This window comes from Nilaparvata lugens, chromosome 2 (genome assembly GCF_014356525.2).
Source record: "Nilaparvata lugens isolate BPH chromosome 2, ASM1435652v1, whole genome shotgun sequence".
NCBI classification, from domain to species: domain Eukaryota; kingdom Metazoa; phylum Arthropoda; class Insecta; order Hemiptera; family Delphacidae; genus Nilaparvata; species Nilaparvata lugens.
In genome coordinates this window covers 26827749-26851328 of record NC_052505.1, presented here as the reverse complement: position 1 = coordinate 26851328, position 23580 = coordinate 26827749, and the positions used below count along the sequence as shown (strand labels likewise).

Here is a 23580-nt window from a genome sequence, read left to right as displayed (position 1 = left end):
GTACAGACAAATCTGTTAGGTGGAACGTTATGTTAGTGGCTGGTCTTATACAACAAAACAGTGTCTGAAAATAAATGAAAAATGATAATTGAATCACTAATTTCATCACTATTGTATTGTAACAATAGAATATCGTTCAACTAAAACTTACTAGTGAACTCGTGATAAAATATCAACAATCTTTATCTTCTTCTATATAAATATACTAATGAAAGAAGAGTTGGATGTACGAAATAGGAAATACACGATTGACGCATAATTATCTCTGAACTACAGAACTGATTGACTTTGAATTTTGCACAAAGATTCTGAATCTACCGAGCATGGTTACAGGCCATTTTTGATAATTAATTCCAATATTTAATAATATTAAAATTATTACATTATACTTCGATATGAAAGGTTGTCGGTTTGTTCATATTTTTGTATATTTTCTCAATTAGTTTTACTATTGAAAATATTTTTAGATATCAAAGTAGAGTTGATAGGATAATTTTCAGCATGGAACTCGTATAAAACACTTATCCTAGAGGGTTGATAATTGAACGTTGCGGGCCACGGACTATTCCTGCTCGTTATGCCACTTCCACACTCTGGCCCAATGTGTACAAATGATGACAAGCGTCAGAGAGTGAATGGGTGGTTAGTCAGCGCTCGCCTTCATTGGCCTTTGCTGGCTATCGCTCAGATTTTTGTCCAGCGAAGGCTAGTAAAGGGGAGCGCTGGCAAACCACCCATCCACACTCTTGTCAACCAAAGTGTGCTGTTTCCTTTTTTGTCGTATGCTCTGCTGTTTTTTGTGTAATTGAGTTGCTATAGTGTTTCTTTTGTTTCTTGATTGTTATTGTGTTCCTTTTTATTGGAGTTTCTTGTTTTTTATTGGGTTCCTTTCAGTTGATATTTTCAGTTTCTATCATGGATTCATGTCTAGCTCGCAACTGCTGGCCTTGAGGCACTGGTCACATGAGTGACCAGTCACTCATGGTCTCGCATGGCAAGACCAACGCGGCCAAGCTTACCAGCAGGCCTACCACGATTTTTTTCGTACTGCATGCATGATCACTTTCTAACATTTAAACATTAATATTACATTTTAAATTCCAATTGTATTTAAGATGAAGCTTTGAAACTCGGTATGGCTCCATATGGCCATCCAGCTGATTTTACTATGTTTTTCAGATGATCATGTTTGTTCATGGTCATGCATGCAGAAAGAAAAAAATGATTTTTTCTGTTATTCTCTGACCAATCTTAATAAAATAAGGTATCCTTGAAATCTTGATAAAATTTGCTAACTTTCTCGTCTCTTGTAAATTTTCTGTAAAGTGAACGGTTTTTGTGAAATTTGCCATAAAAAATTTAAAATGGCCGCCATTTTGAAAATTTACATCGAAATTTTTTATTTTATTTTTTTAAGTAGTCTTCATAGCATGCCAAATTTCAGATCAATACAAAATTTCGTTCTTGAGATAAAAATTCCCAAGTGAAAAAAAAAACAAAATGGCAGCTATAATAGTCCACTCACTATAGCCTATACATTGGTGTATGCAATTTATATTGTGGTTCTGATTTTTTAATATATTATTTGGGTACATAAGAGAAGTCCAGAACCAATTTCTTCATGAAAAATTTCCTTGTATTTTCGGCTCATTTTCCAGTTTTCAGCTATTTCTGCCAAATCTCGTAATCGGACGGAAACATTTTCTCTCGCCCTTTTTTTAGATTATAAATTTCTGATTGAAATGAAAGAACTCTCTATCTCCAATGAGTACTGAGTTATGATTTTTCAAAAATGAGTGAAATTTGAAGAAAAAATCAATTTTGATCAACAATATCTTCCGATTGTTACCATTAAGATGTATAATTCAAATTCCCTCTGGGCGTATTTTTGTGCTCTACAATCTGAGATCAGGTAGAGCGCTCTATCTCACATAGATTTCCAGGTACACCTGACAACAATGCTCCTTGTATTGTGAAAACACCTAATTTTCAGCTTCCCTTAAATATTCGACACTACTTCTGAAACACTCTGTATAATGAATCAGGATTATAATAAAAAACGTCACCTGCTGTTTTGAAGTGATCGTTCAAAGAGTTGAATCTTCTTGTCAGATTGAGTAGTTTGCAGGTTGAGTCGGCTGAGTTGAACGTACAGTTGAAACGTGAAATTCCATCTCTTCTGGTCGGCGTACAGAAGATGCAGGAGATTGTGACCTTGCACATTTCTCCATTCATCTAATGGCTCCTGAAATATTCAACAAAACCAACTCAACGTGAAAATGTTCAATGTACATGTATACTATAGATACAATGAAAAATTCTGAACGGAATCGCTTATAAATCTTGTCTGCATTTATAAATGTTTAAAGCATCGTGCACTTTTTTTGTTAATGCAACTATGTTGCATTATTCCCCTCAATGCTGTAAAAGAAGGTGTGATTTGAGGAGGATTGTGACGTGTGTCGGGAATATTCCCAGTAGGAAGGAACTTATGATTTTGGAATATTTCCCTGGCCAAGTAGTGTTGGGTATTTATAAAATTGTACTGTGGTGAATAATGAATATTGCAAAGAGTTACACAAAGCAGACAACTTCGTAATTTTTAATTTAACATATTTCAATTAAAATCTGATAGCAATTATTTGAAAATGAATAAGTATTATTTTGGAAATTCAAAAAGATTGTACCACATAAATTGAGCGATATGAAATAAAATAGATTGAAATTTTTACGAACACTTAGTAGACTCTATAGTTTACGTGCTATGATTGTATAACGACAAAATAATTTGCAAGATTTTCTTTAAAAATTAATGGCTGGGACAATTTAAAGTGATTTCTTTCAATATTGTATCTTCAATATGATGAATGTTGTTCACAAGTTTAGGTAATATAGGATTTCAGTTGAGTACAACTCCGCTTGTTGAGAATCAATTATTCTGAAATGAAAGACTAACTTACAGATTTAGCATCGATTTCGTCAAAATTCTTGAAGTACTTGATCAGTGTTGATTTACCGCAACCAACATTTCCTTCAATTGACACTCGGAGAGGTCTTGAGGCAAATGTTTCCTTATTCAATAAATCTGCCATGGCTCGATAAGTTAGTGCTTGCTTGTAGAAAGACCTCAGTGAGTGAACAGGAGCTCTAAAAAAAATTAACATACAGTTATTTAATAATATAAAATAGTCATATTTATCAATACATAATTTGATAATAATTTATCAATATATTGGTCATCTGTGAGGCTGGTTAATACAATGAAAGAACAATGACTGTTTTATGCCTACTCCACATGTTGGCCCAGCCTGCAATGTGACCAGTGCCCAATCAAGGCCAGCTGCGGTAGCAAGCGTTGGCAAACCACCTATTCACACACTGACCTTCATTGGGCCAACATATGAATGCGGCGTTACATTACTAGTTTACGAGGCCCGTATCACATAAGAACACCGGGTTGGTATAGTATCTGAGCGAGGGCATTAAATATTACAACACTTACTACACCGGAGACACAACCGGGACACCACTTGCACCCCACTGGTTGGGTGTGTCTGCTTACTTTACAAACCGACACCACAGGTGTCCTGATGTGATACGGGCCTTAGAAGTGAAACATCTGGCTGTGAAAACAGTGAGAATACAATGGTATCCCGGCTGATCTGAATGAGACACAAGTCAGAGACTAAAACCTGGAGTCCCAAATAGGATAACACAAATCTGAGTGTGTCACGGGCATTTAGTTCTATCTTAGCTCAAAATTTCATAAAAATGGTGGATCAGCTATATATGTTAGAAATAACATCAAATTTAAAAAAGTAGAAGATTTGGATGTTTTCAGTTCTGAGCTAATAAGATACTTGAACTGTCAGCGATGGAGTTGCTGAATTACCCCATGTTTGTGGTGTCCATTTACCGCTCTCCAGATAGTAATTTTGATTAATTCCTTGAGCGCTTGGAAAGAGGTCTTACATATTTATGCAAAACGAATAAAAAAATTGTGATTTGTGGAGACTTCAATGTCCATCTTGAGACCACATTAGGTGAGAGTTTGAATTTCACATGTTTACTCCGTTGGTTTGGAATCTTTACCACATACCAGACACCAACTAGAGGTTCTGCATGTTTAGACATGTTTGCAACAAACTTGAACTCCTGGGAGTACAAGACAAGCATTTGTGACCCAATGATCTCTGATCACAGTGAAGTGGTACTAGAGGTGGAGGGACAATGCATGTTGGAGAAAATGGATCTAACAATATCATGGTCAGACAACTACACATTTTACAAAAGAACAGTACAAGAAGACCACCTACCTCTCCTCATCAGTGATCTGAAAGACTTGGACTGGCAAAAATGATCCTTGTAAACACAATTCCAAAATACAATTTGACAGGCTGATAATTTATCCAATACTTTATTTATTCAATCCAATCATTCAGAATTATACAACTTACAGAAAAGTATCACAGGCTAAAGAGATAGAGATATATTTAGAAAAATTCAACAAAACGTTTCCACAAAACACAGAAAAAGCTCAGATAAGAAGAAATAATTGCAAAGCATCTACAATGAATACATCAAAGGATAAATCCTCGTATAGTAAAGAACTGCATGACTTGAAGACAAAAATACTGCAGATTCTACTTGTAGACCTACAGTTGGAAATGCTAAAATGAACAATTGAAGAGAAACAAGCCCATCACAAATATTAAAATTAGTAAAGGGTTTCAAGGGTTCAAAGACTAAGAATGTACAAGGTATATCCAGCTTAGAATTGAAGAGAACTATAGAGCCCATTGCTGTACCCATGACCACTGCAATAAATAGCCTAACTTTCTCAGGGCTGGGAGATTTCCATATATTCTGAAACTTAACATTTATGCTCTGTCAGAGTTGGAGGACGAGCCGCTTTTCCCCGCCAGCTGTCCTAGCAGGCAATGACCAAAATGAAATTGTTACTGACGCAGTCTATCTGGATCTACGCAGTCAAGGAACAAGACAACAAGTAGCCTATCAAGTATACTAGTGACACCGGCCAGAGCACCAAATTTTGTTGTATCATAAGTATTCCAACCACTAGTGAGCCACTTTGTAAACAGCATCTAACTTAGGACACAAGTAGGCTACGACTGAGAAGCTGTGACAGCAGTGACCGACTAGAGTACACACGCCAACCGTCATACCTTGGTCTATCTAAATTAATGAAAGCAATAAGAGCACATTTCCTAAGACTTGCTAGTACTTGCTACTTGGTGTGTTCATACGCCGGACACAGATATGTCAACAGATGTCCTAACGTAATTCAGGCATTCAAAAGCTGACCGTTTGAATTGTAGATTGCACAAGATATCAATTACTAAAATCAGCATACTAATTCATGAAAATCACTTTCCTACCTGATCATCTTTACTTATTGATAACTTCATTTTATCAACTAGAATGTGATACTTTAATAGACAAAGTTTTGCAAATCTATTGTCATTTTTCCTTTACCGTACAATACACTCTTACTTTGAAATTGATCTATTAATTTTGTTAATATTATATGCAAATACAATAATTATTTCTGGACAAAATACTTGAAGATGAGTAAAAATGGTGTTTGGTAAAAAAACACTAGAGGCAAAAACATAACCTATTTTTTCTAATCTCAACATGCTTGCATGCTTTGTACAAGTTGATAACTGAATCATTCTTCAACGTACCTTGCACAGAGCACAGTCAGTAGTTCTGAAAGTCTAAAATAAAATGTTCAAGAATCTAAACTTACATAAAACTTGTCAATAACAAAAACACCTTTTTCTTCAAGCTTCAACTGCCGATTCAATGAAAATCTAATAATTTGGCGGGAAACATCAACGGACTACGACCGCTAATCCGTTTGATAAAGTCATAGAAACTATGCATATTTTATGAGTACAAATGAATAAGGAATTTTAAAATTTTTAAAACAATCTTGTAACAAGGAAATGCGTTCTATATATATTCATATTTGAAATAAAGTATTTGATTCACCCTCTTCAGATCTCTTTGTCAGCGTTTGTCTGCTTGGAAAGCATCTCTATGGAAGTTTGTGTAAAGTTGCGATCAGCTGAGCTGACAAAAGTTGTGATTTTGTCTGCTACGGTTGAATGAAATTGAATACTCTCTTCAGTCTATATTATTTTCCAAGTGGCATAATTCGCTTTTAGAGTACATAAAACTCTAAAAGAGAATACACATCATAATGTATTGTAATTTTGAAATGGAAGAAGATTGATTTTTATATATTTTTAGGTTCAGAAGGAGTTTGAAGAGGTTAGCTCATCATTAAATTTTTTAAATCTTATTATGTAAACAATTGTTAATTTAATTGACTTCTGATATATGTTTTAGTCATTTATCAAGTTTGTCATAATTTATGAATCATCGTCTTTGTATAAACTTCTTGTTTCTTCAATTTGTGTTATCATATAACACACCATAATTTCTTCTCTTACTCTTACTTTTTGTACTAATGAAACCTATTTTGTTATCAGGATACATTATTCTGAATAAGTAAAACCAAAGCAAAATAAGACTGCAAATATACAATCGACTTGGGACTATAGAGTAGAAAATCTATAGTGTTTGAATGAACCTAGGACTGGGAGATCCCGTATAACCTTATACTTTGATCAATTTACTTTAGATCCCACATTTTTCCAATTGCACAATATTGTAAACATAGTTTAAATTGAAATCTATCATAGTTTTGAAAATTAATTAATTCATGCTCTATCATACTGTCATACTGAGGACTCTCAGATTTTTCAAGTAACAAAAGCTTAAATAACAGTTGAGAAGTATAATTTCTCAATTTTACACCCTCTACTAGCCTATTTCATGGGAAACCATAGTTTACCAAGAGTTCTTCCTCTTTTCATTCTCTTCAGCACACCCCAACATTAAACCTGTATTTGTATTTTTATTAAAAGTTTGTACCGTATTTGTCGTTTGTATATTTTTTGATGAATTGAATGAAATTAATATTATCGACTGAAAATAATAATATCCTATTAGTAAACCCATTGCCATCCAATTCCTATCTTAATAAGTAAAATAGATTCCTTTTAAATAATTTTGTACAATTTATTAATTTTTATGCTTTACAAAAAATACCTAATTTACATTAATTATTTCTTACAGGTCTCATAAGATCCAGAAATGGCTGGCTCAGACCTCCTTCATTTGGTTCAATCAAAATTGAGCACCGGGGAGAATGTTATATCGGTATCCTTTCATGCACTAATACAAGTTTCAGGAAAAATGCTCCACTTTTTTATTGATGTCAAGTTTTGCCTTGTTGACCTACTATAAGGAGCATCGGTTTTAGGAAAAATTCTAATTTTAGATAAATTTGTAATTTTCCAAATACATGAAAGGTTAAACACTATTGTACACGCACCTATAATAACTTCTGCCAAATCCATTACCCACACTTGAGGGATCGATGGCGTCATATAAATCAATCCAATACACGTAATTACACACACACACTCACACAATCATTCAGATGGCAGATCCAAAATACACTGATTGTATTTTTCTTGTACGGGACCGGTAGACCTATAATCACTTTCAATTTTCTCATTTTTCTCCCACATGGTGAAGCCAATAAAAATATGTAGGCTACATCGTATTGGGAAGTGGTTGTCGAAGTCAAACCAATTGCTTGTATTAGATTTGCTTCTTGCTGCTCAAGATGAGGGGCTTGGTGACGAAGAGGTATCTTGTAATGATGTATCACGCTCTCTTCGATTGCCACATCACTTATGGATTGATACTGTGGGATCAATCGGCAGGGGCTGCTGATGTCCTGAGGCTCCAAACGAGGGTTGTAAGAATCATAACAGGCAGCGAACATCTTGCCCACTGTAAGACCATCTTTGCTCGCCTTTGTGTACGACGGTTATCAGCCATTACATTCTCTTGTTCTTGGTGTATGTCAAGAGGATACAGCATACTGTAGCTGCCCGTAGTGACATCCACTACCACAACACCAGGCGCAGGGAGCTGTTGGATGTCCCCAGGAGACGCCTCCACCGATCACAGGCCAGTTATAGAATCTCGGCGCTGAAATTCTTCAACAAGCTGCCTAGTAGTGTGAAGCAATTGGATAAGGCCGCCTTCAAGAGGACCTTCAGGAAGCTGCTGTGTGACAAGGCGTATTTGAGTGCAAATGAAATCATGGGTGATGATTTGAATTTTTACTGAAAGCGATCACTGGATCGCCATCGATCCCACAAGTGTGGGTAATGGATGAAGCAGAAGTTATTAAAGGTATTAAAGATATAACGCTACAATGACTTGCGCAAGGTACTTTCGTTGTAAAGCAATAGCTTAGGGTGTGTGTACACAGAGCGGTCAGAAGTATCAAGCTCTGCTTTATTGGAAACTGAATACATGAAAACTGAAGTTAATTATCATATAATAGGTCATTATCAGTTGGAAATAGAGGGATGCTTATAATATTATTAAATTAATACTGAAGCTACAGATACTAGCTATCTGGCTGATAGTACGGTATAATATTTTGCTTTTCCAGTTGAGAAATCCAACCAGAACGCTTTTATTTGACTGCCGCCTTTCTTTTGCATAGAAAGAACGTGAACTGCAGAACTCGGAACGCCTGATCGCTCTCTGTGTACACACAGCTCTACTGATAGTTTTCATAGCTTGAAAATCACCCAATCGTTTGGAACCCACCTAAAATTATTCTAGGACAGTAGTACCACCGACCTCTCATAAGCATTTCTCTCTTAGCATAGTGCTCATTTAAGTACTATCCTTAGCAAAAATCAATTACAGCGCCGGCTGGGCATTTTCTTGAATACTTTCTTTTTCTTACTCCACTTCCAGTAAGAACATATTTTTTGCAGAACGAAGCCATATTAATCCATAGTTATTAATAATATTGGTATCACATAATATCTATTTATTACACTATAGATGGTTCAGTCACGAGAAAAAGCTCGGTTGCCATAAGGCCGCTGCTTTTTCAAGAGCTTTCTTGTCACCAAACCATCTATGACCCTAGTACACAATATGATGAGTTTTCAATATTTTTTCTGAATTATAAAAATGCGAATCAGTTGAGACATTTCCTTAGTTTGTGCAACAGATCAACCAAGTCAGCTTAATGCAAGGTTGGGTTGGGTTCTCGCGCATCCTGGCATTGGTGGAGAGAGAGGGAAATCATGCGCTCTTTATTCTGCTATCGGCAAGAATGCCTCCCGACACTTTCACCGATTTATCAATTGAAAGAGTCATTGCCATCGACTCTGATTTCCGCTGCGATGTCGGTAAGTTGAATAAGAATAAGAATCTTTATTCGCCATTAAACAAACATAGATGCAATAGGCTTCGTCAATTAACATAATGCATAGTCAAACATATATCACATAAAACATGAAAAGAAATTATAATGTAGGTTTTCAAGTTACAATAAGGGTACTAGTATCAAAGTCCATGAACTCTTTAATATTATCAAATGGATTTTTTCTAAGCCAATTATTAATTACTGTCTTGAAGCGTTTTACATGCAAATTTCTTATTCTAAGAGGAAGCTTATTGAATAATACATATCTTTGATACCTATGACTTTTATGTGTCTTGGACAGTCTTACATAAGGAGTTTGGAGATCAGTGTTTATTCTGGTATTCTATTCATGATTATCACTGTTTCGAGAGAAACTGTTAAATTTGTTCTTAATTTTTAGCAAATTGTGATAAATATACAAAGAAGGTACTGTCATTATTTCAAATTTTATGAAACTCTCTTACAGGAATCTCTTTGCTATAGGTCAGCAATAATTCTAATAACTTTTTTTGTTGAATAAGGACCTTTCTTGAATTGCTGCTGTTGCCCCAAAGCATAAACCCATAGCTACTCAGAGAGTGGAACAGGCCAAAATGAGTTGTTATTAATGTTTGTGTACTCACACAATATTTAAATTTTCTTATAAGAAATACAACTCTGGAAACTTTCCTACATACAAATTCAACTTGTTCCTTCCAGGTTAACATAGTATCTATATACAATCCCAATAGCTTCACTGCTCTATTCTCACAAATATTATTAACTAGTGAAAAAAAAATATATATTCAGTTTTATCATTGTTGATTGCTAATTTATTTGATTCAAACCAGGCTGTGGATAATTGTATACTTTCTAATAACATTGACACAACATCGCCCCGCTTTTTTTGGAAGCACATTAAAGTTGTGTCATCTGCATATAAAATGGGAAGACAATTAGGAATGACACTACAATGGAAATCATTCATGAATATCAAGAAGAGAAATGGTTCTAATATTGACCCCTGTGGTACTTCTGCCACTACGTTTAGAGCTTCTGACTTCTTATTGTTGACTACTACGATTTGTTTCCTATTTTCCAAGTACGACATGATTACTTTCAGATCGCTACCTAATACACCGTAATAGCCCAATTTATTCTCCAGGATAGTGTGTGAAATGCAGTCAAATGCTTTCTGTAAATCTATTAGGCAAACACCTGTTATGAACTTTTTTCGAAAGCTTCCAATATTTTATTTACAATGGTCTCGACTGCAGTTATGGTGAAATGATTAGGTCTATATCCATATCGATGTGAGTAGAGTAAGTTATTGGAGTTGAAGTAATCATATAGCTGTACAAACATGCAGGCTTCGATAATTTTACCAATAATAGGTACTAATGCTATTGGTCGATAGCTGCGTCTTATCACCTTTTTTGTAAATAGGACTAATTTTACTAAGTTTCAAGCATTCTGAAAACTTTCCACTCATCAAAACCTGATTAATAAGAAATGTAAGTGGTATCAGTAGACCCACAATAAAGCCTTTGACAATAACATTACTCAGTTCATAAATATCGCCTGCTGTAGAGGAACTTGAGTTTTTAACAATGTCAAGGACCAACTTTGGTTCAACCTTTGAAGCTGTTATGTTCAAGGTTCATAGGCATATTGAAGTTGTTTATTAAAACTGGATGATTTGCAGGAGTTCTACTGCTAGTATTAATAGTAACTGATACACTTACAAAGAATTCGTTCAAAGCATTCACAGAAATGGGTGGTTCCTGCTCCTCATGTCTCACATTCGCTGATTCAGTTTTGATTATTTTCCTTGCCGCTTTACATTGGTTTTTGCCCTAGCTATAAAGTCATTGATCTTTATTTTAGAATTGACAATTGCTTTTCTATAATCTCTTTTGAATTGTAAATAGTTTTGTTTGTCCTCAATCTTATCACTATTCTTCCATCTATTATATAAATTAACTAGCCAGAATCGCATATTTGCAATTTGTGGTGTGTACCATTTGTTACAGGTTTTTTTCTTAGACCTCTCAGAATAACTTATTACAAGACAACACATATTAAAATGATAAACTATAACATTCATGAAACGTTCAAATGCCAAGATTTTTACAGCCATACAGCTGCGTCCAGTCCACATTCAAAAAATTGTTATTAAGTCTGCTCAATCTTGCGTCGGATATCAATCGTTTAGTTACCGTCTTCGTGCCAAACTTCGTCCCCCGCTTGTCCACTAGAACCTCCAGCCACACTCCTGCGTGATCTGATAACCTCCCTTCGCCCAATAATTATACCTTACATAATTCATATCTGATATCCGTGGCAATATTATACAAGCATGCTTGGCCTCTAGTAGGTAACTTACTCGTACAATATACATTAAACGATCTAAGAATATTTAAAAAATCATGACAAGCCAAACTATTAGTATTCAAGATATTCACATTGAAGTCTCCCGTCAATATGATAGATTTATAACTTTTTGTAAGAATAAAGTTCAAAATATCTTCGAGATAACCAAAGAAAGCATTCATATCGGAGTCAGGGGTCCTATATACATTAATAACAATAATAGAATGCTCCACTAATTTGATAGCTGAAGCCTCACATAGAAAATCAACACAAAAATTATTGGTAACGTCAATAACCTCATATACCGAGTCCTGTCTAACATATATACATGAACCTCCGCGTGACTTTGGTGGCTCTCTATAATAGCAACTCGCAAGCTTATAATTGGATGGCACATAAAGGTTTATTTCATATCTCACACACCAATGTTCACAGATGCAAAGATCGTCGACTGGTCTGTCAACAAGCTCAGTCTCAATTAAACCTATTTTGTTTCTAATTGATTGAATATTTATAAGTAGAAACATCAACTTTGATCCACCTAATGTACGTTTACTGCTCCTATTCATATAAACTGGGACGTTATCTGAATCATTAGCATTAGAAAGCCCACTATCTGTAGTTGTAATGTCAACATCAATAAACAAATCTGTACTTTCAGTTATGCAATTCGAATTAGAAGTGAGTCTATCTACTGTTCTAAAAAAGAAGCATGTTGAAGAGGGATGGGTGGAATTGAATTCGACTTTGAAACATACTCCTCTACACATCTGACAATCCTATCACCGATTCGGCGTTGAGCTTTAAATATCTAATTCAACTTCAGATTTGTATGTAGAATTTCATTCCCCATATTCTAGTATTACTGCTCTGATGTCAGTAATTCATTGTCAAAATATTCATTGAGTTAAGACTTGAGCCTGATAACTAACACCAGACCAGATATTTGCTTTGCCAGATTGTGTGAAACAGCCTCTTTCTCAAATCTCTAATCAAACAGCAGATCTGCGTTTTGAATTTTATCTCCAATGCTCTGGTATTGCTTAGGATACAGAGTTGAAAATTAATAAAATTTCTTTGATAAGATTGAAAAATAGTAAACATTAGTTTTCAATTACAATATCACTTCTCTTAATATAATGGGGTGTACCAGTGAGTTAGTTCATATAGAAAACCGATGATAATGTATCTAGTATATCGACAGTCTTAAATATTTTTTAAAAATAACAAATATGTTCATTAATTTTCTCAGAAAATTTCACATTTAAGGAATTTATTTCTTTAAATAGGAGGGTGGTGAACGCAAGAAATTTGTTGCGATATAATTGAAATTATTTTTACAAATATGAGAAGTAATCATAAAAACATAATTTTACGCCTTTGAATTTTCCCTGTCTAATCTAATTAATGGAAAAATTATGCAGAATCAAAGGCATGGTTGATCTCTTACTGTTGTGCTTTATCCTTGTAAAACACATTGAATCATGTTTCATCAAACTTGAGAATGTTTGTAATATTGAAACAAACATTCATAATAATTCAGGTTTGAGAATAATTTGAGCATTGACATGTCACCTGTCATTTGAGTGAAACACGCAAACTTGATGTAATGTGGCAATTGCAAAATCAATTAATAAAAAACGTCCTAAGTATATATTGTTCAGATTTATCACATACCACCCGTACTAAGCAAGTTGAGCTTCGGGATAGATTATTCTTCTTGTATCACAGCAAAACATTTATAGTACTTTATCATGAAACATGGCTCTTGATTAAAACAAAAGAGGTTGAGTTAATAAAGTAACCTATGGATTGATTTTAGGTCAGTTCAAAGAAAGTTACATTTCGTTGAAATATCTATGTATATTAATCCAGATTGATAGATTGAACAGTTTCAGTAATGAAAACCGATATTCATAATATTTGAAACTTTCATTACACACTTGGAAAGTCATTTAAACTGAATGTCAAGATTACAGAGTAGGCCTATAAGTTGATCACAACAAGCACTCATGAATTATTCCGTCTGTTAATTGATGTTAATCTCGAATGACATTCTATTTTTACTTTTTTCACAGATGATGCCAGTAAACACCAAGATGGCAACGATATTTTTGTCAACGTGACATCGAAGAAGATCAAACTTCTGTTTGAGATGGTACCTGGAAGTAAAACTAGCGATTTTGTGAGCAATCTGTTTAGGGCGACTGACCGTGAGTCCAAATTCGTTTTATGTAGTTATCATGCACCATCCACGTTAATCTAGGTTGAAATGAAGATATGCTCGCATAAACTATAATGAGTTACATTCCGAGTTTAACCAACATCTGGTCTATCTGCTCAAACTGAGATGGAGCATACAGCGATTGGAGTCCTAAATCATTAATTGGATGCCTTGAAATCTTCCAAAAAGCCCAAAAACACACTTTTCAGTTTCAACATTCAAGTACAAACATTTTAATATAAATTAATGCAATTTATAAGATATTACATTGAACACACTAATCGGAAACCTGATATATGATTTTAAAATAGAATTATTCAATGGATAAGTTAGTGAAATTGAGGAAAACTTTTCTCTATGAGGAATGATTCATATCCGATTCCAGTTGTATGTTTGCCATCTCTCTCCACTTTTCTTCTCCCGTTTTTCTTCCTCCTTCTCTCACTCGCTCTCTCTCTCTCTCTCTCTTTGACGGATGTGGAGTTTTTATGTTTTGAAGAAGTACAGTCTGTTTTCAGATCGTCTCAATGAAACCAATGGCATATCTGATTCACAAACACTTGCAACTGATAGAGTGAGTGTAATTGTGGTTCCACAGTTGCATGCAATCATTTACAATCCGAAACCAATGGAACTAAAGCCAGTTGCGACGTGAGTGGTTGCTCATTTGGTTTCATCGAAACCGGTTAAAGATTCAATTTTAAAACAGTCTATTCGTTTCAACATAAGCCTTGCAGGAAATTCTTAGGCTTCTTCTAATCATTAGTTTTTTTTGTAACTGTTGCACCTTGAGCGGGAGAGCTTATTGGCACATTTGTTTAGTTTACTGCGAGGTATGAAATACAATGTTTTGAAAGTTGAAAATCAAGGCGAAGAACAGGTGAGATATTTATAACAGAAGGTGCAAAAGTGAATTATCGTTTTTCTAATTCATTTGCAATGATATTACATATGAAGATCATTTTTGATGAAGTTTTGTTCATTTCCAGAAGTCGGGAAGAAACGTGGTGGCTTTCCTGAGTTTCATTGGCTGTCGAAATATAATTCAGGCAGCGCGCAGAGTCACGATGAGAAGGAGGAAATCGGTTCAGATTCGGTAATATTTTTAACTCATTCAGCTTATATAATTTTTATCCTGACTTATGATTATTTTAATAACTTTATAGTTATTTTAATTCTATACTTACAAATATATATTTTTTACTAGTGGTTACCTATCATGGAAGAATTTGAAATATAACAAATAGCAGTATACGAACCGCACCTCATTGATGGTATTCACTTTGCTAATAGGGCTATCTCAAATAGAATATTTTCCATTTTTCTATTGTGATGAATCATAGTCTCTTGAAACGTGCTCCTTCCATGTCAATGGAAAATTGTAACAGTGTGGACGAGGACGCGATTCTCCGCGACACTGATTACGCGACTCCGGCTTCAACCCCATTGGTTCAGAACATTCCGCGACTGAACTTGATGGAACGCCTTCAACAAGTGCTCATCATAGAGATTTGACTATCCACCGAGTGAGCAATGATCCCATTCACATTCCATCTTCCGAATTTTTCACAACATCGCATGAAAAACATTTTACAAGCTCATATTGTTGTAATAGCCAGATTCAGTCACCAACATCTCCATTTGTAAATGATGGTTGTGTGGCGGCTACGGAAGATGATTCAATCAATCATGGACTTTCGGGGTTTCTCACCCTAGGGGCTGCCACGAGTTACTAGTTTCATCTGTCACTCAAAAAGGATCAAATTCTACTTCTATCAACAGTGTGCATTCCACAGCGATACAAAGAGCGGTCGGCAACGTGAAAGACTCCTATTCTATGAACTCAACTACTGCTCAATCTCTTAAAGAGAGTTATTTTTCAGACGTCTGTCTACCTCTTCTGAACAATACAATATAGATCCTGATTCGTGCTACAAGTCTATAGGGTGTTCATGGTTTAAGGTTGGTTTTCTGAATGTACAGGGTATCAATAAGAAACAGATGGTATTGAATGAGTTTGGGAATGAAAATCATTTTGAAGCCTTCTACTTTAGCGAGCATTGGTGTGTTAAAGAGGGTATCTCCTTTCACAAATTAGATGATTTTGTACTGGTAGATAGCTTTTGTAGAGAGCAATAAACGTGGAGGTGTATCAATCTATGTCAGAAGGAGCTTGTACCAGTAATGGGATTGACCTCAATTGTTTCAATTGTCAGAAGCATTTTGAAGTTACAGGTGTATCTTTGGATAAATTGAAACGGGTTCTAGTTTCTATATAGGCCTATATTGTTATATTATATTGTATGATGTTATATTATTAGCTGTTCAAACTTGACGTTGTCTATGTTCAAAATGAATTTGATTACAATAAAATTCTATTTATTTAATAATTGCTGCTTTTGAAGAAAATTTTCATTATTTTGTCAAATTTTTATTCAAAAAGGAAAGATTTGAAGACAATCAGGTTAATTTAGATCTCTCAAATATTTGAAAGGGAAATTTTGAATAGTAGCCTAGATTTGAATAAATTTGAATTTCAAGCGGATTAAACAAATATACAGAATTATTAGTTTAATTATTCAAAATGAATGTTTTTATGAAAACTGTAATCCGAAAAATAGTTGGTAAAAATTGAATGAAATCAATTCTATTAAAATTTTGTCCTATATTGAACAAAAGACTTGTCAAATTGCTTCAAGCCTTGTCAAAGATTTGATGAAATCCAAAGTTTTGAACTGGATTGTATTATAAAATTACAATTACAGGAAAATTTTGAATGAAAAACTTCATGAACATTTGAAAAAGTTTTGTTGCCTCAAATCGTCAACGGAATTATCAATAATCAACAAATTATCATTCTCTGTTTTAAATTTTCAAGTTGTGTTGACTATTCATTATTTTGCAACAATTCCGGTGAGACGGAGAGCCAGCCACTATTAAAATTTGGTAATATAAGTGATCTTGATAATTTTCTCTTCAGTTGCTGTTGGACAGCCCCGAGTTGGCAGTGCCCAGACAAAGCATTGCAAAAGGCGCTACACCGATTGCAGCAAGGGAAAGTGTCATTCGCTACCAGATGGCCATGAAAGAGGACGACTATACCATAACCCAAGTCATCAGGTACTTTCCATGTAGATTAGAACCAATTATGATTCTGTGTTGACCTAAATGAATGACCCAGATTCGAATAGATTTATCAAGGAAGAATGTCATAAAATCAGTAAGTATAACCAACAAATCAAAATTTTAATTGCTCACAAAATGCTAAAGTTGTCGGAAATATATAATACATCTACAGTATTTCCTGCCTGCCACTATCTGTGATTCATCCCAAAATGAGAAGAGTCTTCGGTCACCAAAGCTACAACAGTTGATAATCTGCTTTTCAAAATCACGATTCAAAGAACACGAACACAATCCTTCTAATTAGGCAACTTTGCTAAACTGACACAGTCAATGTAAATTTTATATTGCATCAAATTACATGCAGTTTATACCAATGCGTAGGTTAGCAGCCCTATATGTTATATTTGTATTTTGAAAAATGATGTTAATTGGGTAAAACATGCAGAACGTGTGAAATTAAAAAGAATTTTGACAGAATTCAAGCATTACTGTTTGGAGTAGATTGATAGAGTATTGAATTTGCCTGCTTATTCACTGTGCGCAACCTGGTGATTGCAACACAACGGAAACTGGAACAACTCTTCTCTTAGCAAAGAGCAACTCCGCGTTGAGGTTTGCGTTGAGTATGTACAATATGTAAATAATAAAGTTGTTTGTTATACTAGCAGGTAACCCGTGCTAAAAGGGTCTATTGTAAAACTTGACAAATTGAAAACTTGACGTAATAAAACCTTGAAGAATTGAAAAAAGGCCTATAACCATCCTCGGTTAATTAAAAATCTATAAGCAAAATTTCAAGTTATCAGCCCAGTAGTTCAGCCATGATGATGCGTCAAACATAATTTTGAGTCGGTGGCAACTTTGCACAAAGCAAGCAGTGTGGGGGTTTGACTAGTTTTGTTATGTGTGCTGCTGTGAAAGCAACTCCTGTAACATTGGTGAAAAAGACACGCTATTCTCCCTTCCTCAAACTATACCTAGCGACGACGAGAAGGCCTCTGGTTAAATTGTTGACAATGGTTTTCGAATGGTGGGTCCTTCTCGTCGTAGGCAGGTAATAAGGCCCTAATATTATCTTTGACTATTCAATCTCAATCTCAAAGTGAACTTCCTCAACAAATTTCTTTCTGAACAAATCTCACAATTGTTTCTCAGAGTTTTTGTCGGGACATGGAACGTGAACGGCCAAGCGCCGAGTGCATCGCTGGCAGAATGGCTGGCAAGTGACGTGGAGCCCCCCGACATCTATGCCATCGGATTCCAGGAGTTGGATCTCAGCAAAGAAGCATTCCTCTTCAACGACACACCGCGTGAGGACGAGTGGAGGTCTGTCATTTGTTATCTAATCTATCGTGAAACAAATTTATGTAAAGTTCTGTTTTCAAAATTTTCACTTTAAACTGTCAGCATTGGTTGAATGGAAAGTATTCAAAATCGGATTTAAGTTTATTCTATACATTTGAAAACAATACAATAGATGAATAAAAATCTATGATTTAGAAATAATAGATTAGTAATAAATACACACTAAGATTATAAATACACACTAATAAATACAATCAACACATGAATTCTTGAACTAAAAATGACACGTTTTCAATCTAAGAAAGATATTGACGTAAGTATTAGTGTTATTTTTATAAGGAATGCTGACAGTTTAATTCAAATAATCACTGTATCTTTAAAACACTGAAATTTAGATAAGTTTGAAATTTGAAAAAGAACTGTGTGACTCGACCTTATGTTACGTTGTTTGTACTTTGATAAAACTGTATGACAATTTTTTGTGTACTGCTGGAGTCAAAATTGTTAAATTGAACAAAATGACTTGAAGTTGTATCAACTACTCATGTATTGATAAATTCGTTTCAGCCTTATTTATTTAGTTATCACAATGACACATACATACCTTCTTCACTACAGCTTACATTAGACCCTACATAACCACACCAAATACATTAAGATAATGAGTAGGTTAACATGTTCCAGTTGTTACATCATTTTCAGCTAGTGGCTTCATTCGGGCCTTAGTCATTAGAATGTTTTCAATAATAATAATAATAAGTTTGGTTTAAATTCTCTTTCTGGAAAGCAGTTCCAAGTTATTCTTGAAATTTAACAAAGTAGGTCAAAGTTCCATAAACTACCACACTTGACTTGAGCTGTAGCTACTCATACGGAGGACCAGTGTGATGTTTGATCAGTTTTGATATGCCCAATTGATGTATGATGCGTTTGAATGGTAGGTTTGCGGTGACGAACAGCCTCCACCCGCGCGCCAAGTACCGCCGCATCGCCCTCGTGCGACTCGTTGGCATGATGCTGCTTGTGTTCGTGCGTGAGCAGTACGCGCCCTTCGTGCAGTCTGTGGCCACCGAAACGGTTGGCACCGGTATCATGGGCAAACTCGTAAGTAAATCTATTCGTAATTCTCATTTATATTCACGTTTCCTACTCACATCGCTCCTGGATGTTTGGCCTTCATAGTACATGACAGTTGAAGCGCAATCAATTGTTACGAGGGTCAATTTTTCAACCTCCGATTGGCCATAGATAAAAGACTAATGTATATAAAATAATTTGTTTTCACTAAAGGTTATTTACACTTATGATTATTCTTCAACATATTGAAGGCATTTGTAATTCCAGTGGAATACCCTACCAAAATCCTCTTGACAAGTTCCTGATTCCCCTGTTTTAGGTGGGCAGTGGTTGCTATTTAATATATCTATCTATCTATCTTCTTAAAATGCTGCCGCCAAATGAGTTCAAGTGGGCTCTGACGTTTTTTTTTGGTGCTCCTCGTTAGCTTGGAAGCTCTGCAATTCAATTCAAAAAATAATTTATTCCGCACAACATAATATTATTACAAAAAATTGTACCATCTAACAATACAAAAAAATACTGATGAAAATTATATTTTGCTTCAGATGACAAAAACATAAAGCGAAATAAATATGAGCACACCTAGGCATAAGCCCTATTGGAGTGCACTTCTCTTAAAATAAAATAAATTTAAAGACTAGAGTAGTAGGACCGCTACGCTCTACACATGAAATAAACTTTATTTATGTGAAAATAATTAATTATAAATTTACCAGTGTTACGGTCTTCATAATGCGTATTATACAGGTCTTCATAATCTATTATAACAATATGTAATGTTATTGAATGAATTTCCATTGATTTTCATGGAAAAAATTAAGTTAAATGGAAAAAATAATATAGTAAAATAAATAAAAATATTCAAAAATGTTTTTAGTGGACAGCGAATTAAATTATGAAAACAGAAAGACAGGGAAAAAACCACTGACTCAAGAATAAGATTATACTGCCTAATATTTATACTAATGTACAATCCTCAAAAAAGATTCACAGTCATTCAATGTGAACAGATAGAACTTCAAACTTTTAAGAAATATATTGAATGGGACTGAGGTATTAAATTTTCTTGAAATTAAATTAAACATTCTAGGTGCATTGAAAGAAAATGAATGTTGAAAAATTGTTAAATTAGATTGGGGAACTTGAACTAAAACCCGTCTGAAGTCATATCTGATATCCCGAGTAAGATTTGCATTGAGGCTTCTTAGAAAGAATAGCTTTAGTACTTTGAAAACATAGAGATTTCTGATTGGAAGTATCTTAAGCTGAAAAAACAGTGGCCAAGAATGATCAGTTCTGAGTGATCTGGTAATTATACGTATAAATGATTTTTGAAAAATAATTATGGGATTCAGTGTTGTGACATAGGTTCCACCCCACAAAACAATACCATAGCTCATACGAGAGTTAATAAGTGCATGGTAAGCATTCAATAATACACGTGTAGGACACAAATCCCGTAGCATGTAAAAGCTTCTTATTCCTCTACAAAACTCCTTTTTCAATTTCGCCACATGATTTTTCCAAGACAATAAAGAGTCGATAACTAAACCTAAGTATTTAAAAGTATTCACAATGTTAATTGTTAGACAGTTACAGTTATTAACAACAGAGCAGGAATAGCTATGATAACACAGATCTGTATCAAAAAATAAATTTCCCCTCAAGTTAAAGATCATGTACTTAGTTTTTTCACTTAAAACCATGAAATTTTTGCTGAACCAATAATTCAAGACTCTTAAATCAGCGCTCATTCTTGTGTATATTGTATTGCATGCTACATCTGAATATGTGAGTGCAGTATCATCTGCAAAAGCAGTCAACCTTCCATTCAATTTTGCATCACATAAATCATTTATATAAACAAGAAATAGAATAGGTCCCAAGACTGAACCTTGGGGCACACCATAATCTATATTCTTGAAACTACTGTAGCATCCCCCTACCCTCACACACTGCTTTCTGTTTCGAAGATAGCTATGAAACCACTTGTATGGTAAGCCTCGTACCCCAGCTGCATATAACTTATTTAATAAAATTGAATGATCCACTGTATCAAAGGCTTTAGTGATATCTAGATATTATGCTGAACATTTTTTACCCTCATTTATACTCTCATAGATATCCTCAAAAAATGAAACTAAAGCATCTTCGGTACTCAGGCCCTCTCTGAAACCAAATTGATTTTTACTAAAATAATCTATTTTTTTGAAAAAACCTATCAATCTAATTTTTATAATCTTTTCAAAAATCTTGGTGAAAACTGACAATAGAGATATTGGACGGTAACAATTTGGTTTTTCTCTGCTGCCCTGTTTGAAAAGTGGGATTACAATAGCAACCTTCAAGCAGTCAGGGAATTCACCACTCATCATGCTCCAATTAAAAAGCCTACTCAAAACACCAGCAATCTGAATGGAAATTCTCTTAACAATGTAACTGCTTATATTGTCAAACCCGGGAGCTTTATTGTTTTTCAAACCGGCTATTATCTTGAGAATTTCAGTTTCATTAGTGGGAATGAAAAACAAGGAATGCAAAATATTTTTATACTTGAAATGGGAATTAAATACTGCATTATTCTCTACATTAATAATTGAATGTCTTAACTGTTGCGGTATTTTGATGAAAAATGAATTAAACTCTGTAGCAATACGTTTTTTATCAGTGATTGTCTCTGAATTGATTTCTAAACTTATAACATCATGCTTTGATTCCCGATCTCCTATCAAGCTGTTTACTATTCTCCATTGAGTTTTTAAATTACCTGAGCAATTATCAAATTTTTTCAAGTAGTACTGCTCTTTTGCTTTTCTCAGATCGGATTTTAATTTATTTCTGAATGTTCTGTAATATTCTTTCAAATTTAAATCATGTGGTCTTGAAATCGTAAGTTTGTACAGTTTTTTCCTTCTATTGATTCCTTTAAATAAATAGTCAGAAATCCATGGAGTTAATTTATTATTGATAAAAACACTTTTTCGGGGTCTACTGCATTTACACTTATCTATTGAGTCTGATAATAGCTTGGTGAACGAAACGAAAGCAGCTGAGACGGAGTTCTTATCTAAGACGCTCTCCCATTGCAAACTTTGTAACTCTACTTTCAGTTGATCGAAATCAATCACAAGGCTGCTTCTTTCCGTGGCATCTTTAACGTGATAACGTTTTCTTATATCTAGCTCTAGACGTACCATTGAATGGTCAGTAATTCCAAGGTGCAGTACTATAGCATTGTGATCAACTAATTGTTTTATTTGGTTGAATCGGATGAAACAATGATCTAAACAACTCTGACTATCACCAACTATTCTTGTAGGCTCATTTATAAGGCAGTCTAATCCGTGGCTAGCCATCTGGCTAAGATAAGAATCAGCTACTCTATCATCAAGCAGTAAATTGCAATTTATATCTCCGGTGAAAATAATATTTTTTCCTTTTAGAGAAGCTATCATGCAATCGATATCATCGAGAAATTCCTGTATTGGAATACTATGTAAACGGTAAACTGCCAAAACAATGAATTCAATGTTATCATCACAACAACTAAGCTGCAAACAGTCGGCTGACCGCTTATCTGAGCTACCTAAAATGCTACATCTGTATTGTGATTTGGCGTAAACTATTACCCCTCCGGCTCGATAGTTATCATTACAACAACCATAAGCATTGTAACCATCAATTCGAAACAAGTTTATCTCATCGGTAGATATCCATACTTCAGTTAGTATTATAAAGTCCGGAGATATTTCAAAGTTATTTAATTCAACTAAAAACAAATCAAAGTTCTGCCTTAGGCTACGGATATTCTGATTTATAAAAACTAGAACATGATTAGAATCAGACATTGAAAGAATGTGACAAATTTATTATTACTGTAGAATGAACTGATACTAAGAACTTTGTTTTTATACTCATTCTGTGAGCTTGCCTTCTAGCAATAAAGACAGAGATTGATATTATTTCCAATTTAGTAATAGAGAGATTAAAAGAAATGTAAAACAATAAAGAGAATTGAATAATGTGAAAGAAATAAGCTTTTCTTATAATATCTATATATGTCTTTGAATAAAGAAACTAATAAAAAATACCTACAAGTAATGGGTACTTCGGTCTCACCGTGACAACAAAAGTAAGAGTAACGAAAACA

At 34.4% G+C, this 23580-nt stretch overlaps 2 protein-coding genes across 5 annotated transcripts in view; one reads left to right on the top strand and one right to left on the bottom strand.

Annotated features, from left to right (window-relative positions):
• Positions 1 to 18: 18 nt before the first annotated feature.
• The window catches only part of LOC111045781 (deoxynucleoside kinase), a 37058-nt gene continuing 13496 nt past the window's right edge, over positions 19 to 23580 (bottom strand). Inside the window, exons 1-4 of one of the 4 annotated variants that reach the window (XM_039420923.1) lie at positions 5774 to 5916; positions 2961 to 3147; positions 2067 to 2245; positions 19 to 64 (exon numbers count right to left, since the gene is read on the bottom strand). In XM_039420923.1, coding sequence (XP_039276857.1) covers positions 46 to 64; positions 2067 to 2245; positions 2961 to 3092 — 330 coding nt within the window. In that variant the 5' untranslated portion in view covers positions 3093 to 3147; positions 5774 to 5916 and the 3' untranslated portion in view covers positions 19 to 45. Of the gene's footprint in view, positions 65 to 2066; positions 2246 to 2960; positions 3148 to 5399; positions 5689 to 5708; positions 5917 to 23580 lie in introns of those variants that run through there. The other 3 variants (XM_039420921.1, XM_039420922.1, XM_039420920.1) reach the window with 3 other exon arrangements.
• Positions 6088 to 23580, top strand: part of LOC111045780 (type II inositol 1,4,5-trisphosphate 5-phosphatase) — a 42414-nt gene continuing 24921 nt past the window's right edge. The window contains exons 1-8 of the mRNA XM_039420924.1: positions 6088 to 6300; positions 7171 to 7254; positions 9146 to 9326; positions 13774 to 13908; positions 14909 to 15015; positions 16900 to 17039; positions 18201 to 18371; positions 19292 to 19454. Coding sequence (XP_039276858.1) covers positions 7189 to 7254; positions 9146 to 9326; positions 13774 to 13908; positions 14909 to 15015; positions 16900 to 17039; positions 18201 to 18371; positions 19292 to 19454 — 963 coding nt within the window. The 5' untranslated portion in view covers positions 6088 to 6300; positions 7171 to 7188. The remainder of the gene's footprint in view (positions 6301 to 7170; positions 7255 to 9145; positions 9327 to 13773; positions 13909 to 14908; positions 15016 to 16899; positions 17040 to 18200; positions 18372 to 19291; positions 19455 to 23580) is intronic.